This window comes from Lolium rigidum, chromosome 7 (assembly GCF_022539505.1).
Source record: "Lolium rigidum isolate FL_2022 chromosome 7, APGP_CSIRO_Lrig_0.1, whole genome shotgun sequence".
NCBI lineage: Eukaryota > Viridiplantae > Streptophyta > Magnoliopsida > Poales > Poaceae > Lolium > Lolium rigidum.
Window position 1 is genome coordinate 146,056,470 of NC_061514.1, and position 9,882 is coordinate 146,066,351.

The following is a 9,882-nucleotide window of genomic DNA, read 5'->3' on the forward strand; positions in this document are numbered from 1 at the left end:
TGCAAAGAGTCTGTTTGGTTGAAATGTTTGTATGCTGAGCTTTGTGGAGATGATTTTTATATTAACTTGTTTTCTGATAGTCAAAGTGCAATACTTCCTCCATACCGGATTACTGGGCAAATTTCTCCTTAGAATGTAAACCGAATTATTAGGCAATTAGCGGAATTTACTCTCCTCAATTAACTGTACAGCGTGGGGGTGGTTTCCTACTTTTACTCTCGTCCTTTCCTTTTATCTGCATGTCCTCGTTGCATGCAATATGTACAGAGACTTACTTCTTCTTCATCCGCGTGAAGTGATTTCCGCCAATGCATGCGCGATTTCTATGCCATGGAGGGAGCCCCCGTGGGCCTAAACAGATGGTTCAGCTCCTCTAATTACTCCCGGATGGATTAATGAAGCAAATCTCAACCAATCAACGTTAGCCTTGGTCCTGTTGCGCCAGGTTAATTGCCTTTTAATCCGGTATGGAGGGAGTATATCTTACTAAAGATCAAATGTTCCATGAGAGGACAAAGCACATTGATACCAATTACCATTATGTTTGCGACATTGTTGCTCAAGGTAAACTGAAGGTATGCAAGATAAGTACTCATGATAATCCTGCTGATATGATGAGAAAGGCAGTTTATGTTTCCAAGTTTGAGCTTTGCTCAAGCTTGATTGGTATAACTGTTTAGCCCAAGTTGCTGTTGGCGGTAGCAAGTGTTTTTTGTTTGTTGTTCAGGAGATTGTTAAAGTTCATGCTACAAGATGGAATTTGTCTCAAGGTGGAGTTTGTTATATTGTGGTCCAAATTCATATACTAAAGGGAGACTAACTTCTGACTCCGCTACGCTTTGGCACATCGCCGGTACGGTACGGATCGTTGGCACCGCCTATATATACATCTTATAAGCCGCCGGCTAGGGTTTATCAGATTATAACATATCCCACAATGTTTGTAAACACTCCCCGATATAGTGGAGTTTTGCTGGATGACGCCCGTGGTTTTCCCCTTCTGTGTTGGAAGGGGTTTTCCACGTTAAATCTCGTGTCTCCGTTGCATTTTCTTTTATCGTTCTTCGTTATTTGCTTGTCGCTTTTATAATACAAGCCCTCTTGCTTCCTAAAGTGTAGTTCGTGAACAATTTCGTGCAAGGTAAGCGCTCCCTCATGGCCTCATGTATGCATCTACCTTTTTTCAATAAAGGGAATATATTAATATCAGAAGATACCAATTACACCCAGCCTCTGCAACAACGCAACACCCTAATGGCAGTACGGATGCACACAACCAAAAAAGGAAAAACAAAACTAAGAAACAAAAGTACCGCTACAGCATTCTAGGCCTAGCAACAACAATACATCCACCACCAAGACAACACCTGAAATACAGACTCTCCAAAAGCGACACCTCCAAGAAGAAAACAGTGCATCAGCGCCGTTGTCGCCCGATCAAAGATCTTAGGTTTTCACCCTGAAGATAGTCCCCGCTCTCAAAAACAATGCCTCCAACAAGGTCATTGTCAGGCACAACCAGTTAAGGCCAGACCTTGGATTTTCACCCTGAAAGGTAGGACTTTGAACTTCACCTGTGTTGCCGCCCCCACTTGCATACCACTGCTACGAAGCCCGGAACACCAAGCAAGTCCCTCAACAGCGCGGAGACTTAAATCCCCATTAGCTAGACCTCCGATCCGGCCTTCATGATATTCTCTTCTTCTGATTTCACCATGGATCAAAATGTCACTTGGTGTCAACACAGAACAGAGCTTCGCGCCGCTCCCTCCAGAACCAAACGGCTGGAATAAAAACATGGGTGTGCACGACCATACCACCCGATCCAACAAACTCCAGGCAAAAAAAAAAAAAAACACTGTTACATTCGCCGGCGGCGCCTTCCGGAACTCAACACTCCGGTTAGATCAAGGAGAGCAGGCCTCATGAGGTCTCCATCTTCGCGCAAGAGAAACCCTAGGACCACCACCTTCAAACTGTGAAACAGATGAACAGGCCCCCTCACCGTCATCTACTAGCCAGTGAAAACGAAGGAGGAATCAGTGAACGCACCATCCGTTACCCACGCGACCCAGATCAAAGATCGGGCCTGCCACGCCACGCGGTCTTGGACGCCGGTACCACACCATCCACACCTCGCAAAGTCGCTACCCCCTCCTCGCGCCGTCAGGAGAACCGACGACGGATATGTGTGGGAACCAGACCCGCAGCTACCACCACCCCCCCATCGCCGGGAAGCCATGGAAGGAGCAGCTGCCGCCGCACACCAGGGGATCGCCGCCCCTGATGTCGTGCTTGCCTCCCCGCAGCCGCCCCAGCCGCCACAACAGGTCGTCGCCACGACCACCCCCCGACCCCCTTTGGCGCCGGGGCCTGCCGCCACCGTGGCCAGCGCCGACGGCAATGGCGGAGGGAGGGGTACAGAGGGGAGGCGGCGGCTGGCGGCGCTAGGGTTTGGCCAGGCGTCGCCCTGGGGAACGACGCGGGGCGAGAGCGAAACGTTCCTCTTCACTATGGCATCTCTTGTGATCTCATAATGCTGCCTGACAGCGATCTATCATCCTATGCGCAATGAGAGCTCTATCTTGACAGTGAAACTTGAAACTGCACTCTATAGTCTATCGCTGCATTTTTCTCCGAATTAAACTTATCTACCGCGCAATTTTTTTCTCAAAAATTAAAGCAGCATCTGGAACTGAGTACTACGCTCTGCAACTCCCTGGAGCAACTGTATATTTAGACGCAGGTGCTATTCTTCAGAGCTGAGACTCCACCACACCTGCTTCCAAATTCTAGAAGTACTGCTATTCATTCGAAGAAACTTAGCGAACTAAACACTATTTTACTTGGCATGTCGCTGGGTTTCGGCGCGATGAAGTAGCAAGACCAAGCGCGCTGACGTCAACAGATTTTAGCTATGACAAACAGTTAGAGAGAAGAGAAGGCCACAGGCGCGCGAGCTTGGATCAAGAGAGCAGGACATGGAGGGAGGCGTTCTTGGTGGCCGCGCAGACCGGGCACGTGTCCACGGCGGCGTCGCACGCGGGGCAGAGACAAAGGTGCCGGCACGGCAGCAGCAGCACGCACGACTCACTCTCGCCGCAAGCCTTGCACGCTGCTCTGGACTTGTTGGATGCCTCCGCGCCGTCGTCCCCAGCACCAGCATTATCGTCGCCCACAGGTGTCTCGAAACAGCAGGACCGCGCGTCCTCGGCGTCGGCGCCTTCTCCAGCCGCTCCTTGCGCGGCGGCAGATTGTAGCAGCTGGTCAAGGGTGGCGCGGAGGCCGGCCACGACGGCCTCGTGGCTCTTGGCGACGCCAATCCACGCCTGCCCCTCCGCGCTGACCTGTCCGAGCCTCTCCGACAGGGTCGCGTTGCGGCAGCGCGCGAGCTCGAGCGCGGCCTCCGCGGCACGCAGGCGGCCCGCCGCAGCACGCTCCGCCGCCGACAGCAGCGCCCTGACGTGCCGGCGCCGCGCCTCCTCCAACCCCGCGCGCATCCGCTCAGTCTGCAGGCAGAACGTCCACCAGTCAGAACCAACGCGAATCGGAGCACTGCTCGACCAAGAACTCGATTCCAACCGCCGAGAAAAGAGAATGGTTTCTAAAAAAAGAGAATGGTACCTCGATTCTTAGAGCAGGTCTAACAGACCCCCTAAACCACGCCGGACTTGTATAATTCCGGCGGTATACGGGGTGCGGGCGAAAATGGCCGTCTCAGCGAGCCCCACAAGCAGTTTACCCCGTATCTAAAATATACGGGGCCCGGGAATTTTCTCCCTCGCCCCTTACTTGTAGAGGGTGGAGGGGCTTATAGAGGGTGAAAACTGCACTCTGCACCACCGGACCTCGCCGCGCCGCCGCCAAACAAACTCCACTCCGGCGACCAATTCCAGCCAACGAGCTCTAAATTCTATCAAATCTCTACCAATTTCTTTCAACCCATCAAGATTTCTATCAAATAATGAAAAAACTAGATGAATTTTGAAGCAAAATTCCGCGTTCTCCCACTCGGGGCGGAGCTCGGTGGGGACGGGCGGAGCCGGCGCCGGTGCGGGCAGGGCTGGTGCGCCATGACGGGGCAGGGCCGTGGGTGGCCATGGCGGCCTGAGGCGGCACAAGGCGACGCGGGGCCATGGCGGGCCGAGGCGGCACAAGGCGACGGGGCCATGGCGGCCCGAGGCGGCGCAAGGCGACGGGGCCGCCCGCGGCCCGAGAAGCGGGCGAGGCGGCGGGGCGGCGCGTGGCGGCAGCTCGGGGCGGCATGTCCGATGGTGCGGGGTGGCAGGTCCGGTGGGGCGGCAGGTCCGACGGCGGGGCTGCAGCGCGAAGAGATGAAAAAGAAGCATATTCTTAGAATATGCTCTTTTACAGTTTTCGTATACGGGGACTGCTAGACGGGAGGCGTTTTTGTCCGGTTAAAAGTACTCGCGTTTTATATACAGGGCCCTCTACTCGCGTTTTAAGGGGCGAAAAAATACGGGGCCTGTTAGACATGCTCTTACGAGAGCATCGATCTCCGTGCACTGATGGGAGAGCGTCGAGAGCAGGTCGTGCTGCAGGCTGGTGGCATTGGTGATCCTCCCGCTGGTGGACGCCGCGCCGGAGCCCGCCGCCCTGGTTAGCACGTCGCCGACGGGCACAAGCCCCTGCGCGTGCGGGTTCTCCAAGAAAGAAGGCGCGGCCGCAACCACACGAGCCCGCTTCCTCTGCACGAAACCGTGGCCGCAGGCGTTGTCGTTCCAGGTAAGATCGATGTCGCCGAACACCGAGTTCCCGATACCCGACACCGCCGGCGCGCGGCCAACCTGCCCATCCAGGTACAGGGATCCGCCCGTCATCTCATCCATCAGAGGCAGACCCCTGAAGTTGTTGTAGACGTGGAGGTCGTGGGAGAGGTTGTGCGCCTGCACAGCCATGGCTTTTGTTGGGGAAGAGTGAGGGAGTGCAAGGAGGAACGGATGGGGAGATGGGCGTGGAGGTGTATGCGGAGAAGGTTTTATACGCGCCGCTCCTGCGGTTGGAGAGAAGCCATAACTTGGAGCGGCACTCGATATCGGGGAAGGAGACGTCACGTTTACAGGTTGGCGAACTGATCTTGGTTAGATAATCAACCGCATATTACGAGAAACAAATCATGTTTACTATAGAGTCCATGCAGGGCGCCATCCCGAAGATTCGAAGATGAGCACCGTAAAATACCGGTGGACGGGTCAAAAGTCCGATCCATAAGAAACTGCTTGGTAAACGCGCGAACACGAGATTCTCGCTGCGCAATGCTTTTTCACGCCCGGAACAAATTGAAGTGGCAACCAAACAAGTACTCCCTCTATACCAAAATAATAGGATGCCTATAATATTTTAATATATATGGATAAGGTTATCAAAGTTTGATGAACTATATAAAAAAGTGTCAATATTTATAATCTCAAATTATTACTTTTATGTGATATCCCTAGGGATTGATACAATTGAATCAAGAGGAATTGAATCAGGGAGACGAGGAAGAGAGAAGCTGAGAGACGATATCAGATTTTTGTCTATTCTTTTCGATGACTTCACCAGACCACCCATTCAGACACTTATCCCCCACGCCGGCCAGCACGGGCCATCCTTACATGGGCTCAGCCCAACACCACACCAGACACACATTACACATTAAACCCAATACAGCTTCTCTCTGTTGTCACACACGGTTCCTGGACCTTGGACAGTGTCGTGACAGTGCCGCCGCCTTGAGAATCAGTCTGTCCCCAGACTGGTGCATCCTTAAACCTTGCCTTGAGCACTTCATAGTCTTCCCAAGTCGCCACATTCACTGGAAGATTGGACCATTTGATCTTCACCTGCAAATGAGCACCATTACCTCTTTTCACCAGGCGACGTTCGAGTATTTCTTCGGGATAAACTTCCTCCGCATTGAGCTCCAGAGGTACCGGTAAGGAGGAGAAAACTGGAGTATGATCCGGAATGAAAGTCTTCAGTTGAGAGACATGAAACACCGGATGAATCAAGCTTGGCGGTGGAAGTTCCAGTTTATAAGCAACGGACCCAATTTTCGCCAAAATCTTGAAAGGGCCATAGAACTTGTAAGCCAATTTAGGACAGGGACGGCTGACCACCGAAGTTTGCACATATGGCTGTAGCTTCACAAACACCATTTCGCCCACCAGAAATTCCCTTTCAGACCTGTGCCGATCCGCATACAACTTCATCCGTTGTTGCGCTCTTTGTAACTGAGATTTGAGATATTCTGAAAACAAAGCCCGTTCTTGAAGCAACTCGAACACATCTGTGTTTGTGGTATTGGGCACAGCTGGAACAAACCCCATATTGGGCTCATGACCATAGAGAGCTTTGAAGGGCGAACATCCCAAAGCGGAATGATGACTTGTGTTGAACCACAACTCTGCCAGTGGCAGCCACTAGGACCACTTCTTTGGTTGATCATGAATTGCACAACGTAGATACATCTCCAAGCATTGGTTAGTGCGCTCTGTTTGTCCATCCGATTGAGGATGATATGTTGAGCTCATCTGTAATTCAGTGTCCAGTATCTTGAACAGTTCACGCCAAAAAGTGCTAGTAAATACCTTATCTCTGTCTGACACAATTGACACAGGAATGCAGTGCAGTTTAACCACCTTATCCATGAATTCCTTAGCTACAGAGGCTGCTGTAAATGGATGTTTAAGTGGCAGAAAATGGCTGTATTTGGCGAACCGATCTACCACCACCAGAATGCAATTATACCCATGAGAATTAGGGAGTCCTTCAATAAAATCCATACTAATAGCTTGCCAAGCTCCTTCAGGTGGTTTGAGAGGAGACAACAACCCAGGGAGCTTGCAATGCTCATGTTTTGCTTGTTGGCAAACTCAGCCTTCGCTTCACAAAATTTTCTACAGCAGGTTTCATCCCAGGCCAAGTAAATTGTTTCTTTACTCGTTGATATGTAGCCAACATACCTGAGTGTCCACCAACAGGAGTAGAATGAAAAGCTTGAATAATTTTTGTTTGTAACCCAGAATTCCCTCCAATCCATATCTTCCCTTGATAACGGATAAGACCATTTTGCAGTTCATAACCAGGATGATCCACAGAAGTGATTGCCAATGCTTGCAGTAGTTCTTGTGCCACTGGGTCCATCTCGTAAGAATTGAGCACTTCCTGTAGCCAAATAGGTTGTGCCATAGATACAGCTGATAATTGCATGAAATGTCCAACCCTTGATAGTGCATCAGCTGCTACATTGTCAGCCCCTTTGTTATACTGAAAAGAGTAATGCAAGCCAATTAATTTCGTCATTGCTTTCTTCTGTAGCTCAGACCCCAAAACCTGATTCTCCAAGTAGCACAGGCTTTTGTGATCGGTTTTGATCACAAAAGGGCCATTTTGCAAGTATGGTCTCCATTTTGCTACAGCAAGCATGATTGCCAAAAACTCTTTCTCATATATAGACAAGGATTTATTCTTCTCTCCCAAGGCCTTGCTTAAGTAAGCTAAAGGATGGCCATTCTGACTCAAAATGGCACCAATACCAGTAGCACGCGCATCAGTTTCCAAGCAAAAGGGTAGGGAGAAATCTGGAAGGGCCAACACTGGAGTATGGGATAAAGCATGTTTTAGTTGTTGAAAAGCAGTCTCACTATCAGGAGTCCAAGCAAAAGCTTTCTTCTTCAACAGATTTGTCAAGGGTTTGGCAATAATGTTGTAGTTCTGGACAAACTTTCTATAGTATCCTGTGAGGCCTAAGAAACCTCGGAGTTCAGTCACAGTAGAAGGAGTGGGCCATTGCAGCACAACTTGTGTCTTGTCTGAATCAGTAGCAACCCCTGCAGCAGAAATTGTGTGCCCTAGATACTCCACTTGTTGGACCGCAAACACACACTTGCTTCGCTTTGCATACAGTTGATGTTGCTGAAGCAAACTGAAAACCAATTTCAAATGGTGCAGATGTTCCTCCAAAGATTTGCTATACACCAATATATCATCCATAAAGACTAACACAAATTGACGAATGTAAGGGGCAAAAACAGAGTTCATAAGACATTGAAAAGTGGCTGGCGCATTGGTCAGTCCAAATGGCATGACTCGAAATTGAAACTGACCATGGTGAGTTTTGAAAGCTGTTTTCAATTCATCAGCTTCCACCATACAAATTTGATGATAACCAGAACGCAAATCGAGCTTGGAAAAGAACCGAGAACCAGCCAATTCGTCCAACAACTCATCCACAATGGGCATTGGGAACTTGCTTTTGACCGTGACAGAGTTTAGTCTTCTATAGTCGATGCAAAACCGCCACGTACCATCTTTCTTTTTCACTAATAGTACTGGGGATGCAAAGGGACTCATGCTAGGCACAATCAATCCGGCTGCTAGCATTTCCTTAACTTGTCTTTCAATTTCAGTCTTCTGGAAAGGGGCATATCTGTATGGTTTTGAATTAACATGAGCCACCTCTGGAAGAGTATGGATTGCATGACCAAATTGTCGATGAGGAGGTAACACTTTGGGATCCTCAAATACCGAACTAAATCTATCCAATAGCTCTTGAATAGCAGCAGGAGGATGTGCGATCACTTCCCTAGTGACAGGTTCTATCAATGCGGTTGCCCATATATCATTGCCCTTATGCCATTTGGCTACTTGTTCAACAGCCACCTCAAGCATTTGTATTTGGGAAGTGTCCTGTAACATGCCCTGCAACTTAATTTTGGAGCCCTTGTGGTCAAACTTGATCCACTTTTCCTGCCACTGGCATGTCATTTCTCCACACTGTGATAACCAGTCCATCCCAAGGATTGCATCATAACCTCCCAATTCAAGAACTCTCAAATCATACTGAAACGTATGGCCCTGTACCCACCAACACAAATTTGACACTTGCCTGCTACAAGTCATGTACTGGCCGTTAGCCACTTTGACAGATGTAATTGGTACAGGTTGTGTGCTGCAGTTCAGTTTTTGTACCATATCAGCATCAATAAAGCTATGGGAACTCCCAGAATCGATCAAAATGAGCATCACTTTGTTATCCACTAATGCTCTTAAGCGAATAGTGTTGCACTTATCGGTGCCAGCCAATGCATTCAAGGAGACATGCATATTACTGTCCTCGTCACTAGTTTCACCATGAGAAATAGCATCAAGCAATTCATCAGAGAGAATCTGAACTTCTTGGAGTGCCCTGACTTGGACTGGAGGTTGCACTGCACATTGATGTCCAGGTATATATTTCTCCCCACAACGGTAGCACAGATTGTTAGCACGCCTGTAATCTTTGAGTTGCTTTGCTTTCCACAAATCTCCTTTCTCAAATTTTGCCCCATAGTTTGATTTACCGTAATCATGCTTCGGCAACCTTCCATACTGGGCTTTGGCTCTGGATAAAACACCCTCCTGAACATGTGCAAACAGAAAAGCTTGTTGCACTGTCGTTGGCATCTGCACTTCCACCGCAGCTTTGAGCTCATCTTTTAGTCCGTTGATAAAATGAGAAACTACCATCAACCCTCCAAAAGCTGGATCATACAGACGGATTTGATACACCAGAAGGTCAAACTGACGCTTGTATTCAGCCACAGTACCAACCTGACGAAGAGCCAATAACTCCCTATTCTTGTCCCTTTGATTGTCACACTCAAACTCTAAGAGCAAGTCATTGCAGAAACGATCCCAATCATGAAATCCTGCTACCTTTTTATAAGACTGGTACCAATGAGCAGCCCCATCACGCAAATACATAGTAGCTGCAGCAACCCGAAAGCCGGCAGGAATTTGATAGAGCTCAAAAAATGTTTGACACTGATCTATCCAAATCATCGCATCTGTGCCATCAAATTTGGGAAAATCCATTTTAGGTATCCATTGTTTTCT

General features: G+C 49.2%; 1 protein-coding gene across 1 annotated transcript; it reads right to left on the minus strand.

Moving 5' to 3' along the window:
• Positions 1 to 2,787: 2,787 nt before the first annotated feature.
• Positions 2,788 to 4,940, minus strand: LOC124679085 (probable BOI-related E3 ubiquitin-protein ligase 2). Its single transcript, XM_047214912.1, has 2 exons — positions 4,500 to 4,940; positions 2,788 to 3,515 (listed from the first exon to the last, which is right to left on the minus strand). The coding sequence occupies exons 1-2, from the start codon at positions 4,917 to 4,919 to the stop codon at positions 2,967 to 2,969; spliced, it is 969 nt and encodes a 322-aa protein (XP_047070868.1). The 5' UTR covers positions 4,920 to 4,940; the 3' UTR covers positions 2,788 to 2,966.
• Positions 4,941 to 9,882: the final 4,942 nt, after the last annotated feature.

Bases quoted from the DNA above. Each gene is read 5' to 3' on its own strand.
- LOC124679085 (XM_047214912.1), bottom strand. From the start codon at position 4,919: ATGGCTGTGCAGGCGCACAACCTCTCCCACGACCTCCACGTCTACAAC. The intron at 3,516-4,499 runs GCATGTCTAACA...TGGACGTTCTGC, and splicing joins AGATCGATGCTCTCGTAAGA to CTGCAGACTGAGCGGATGCG.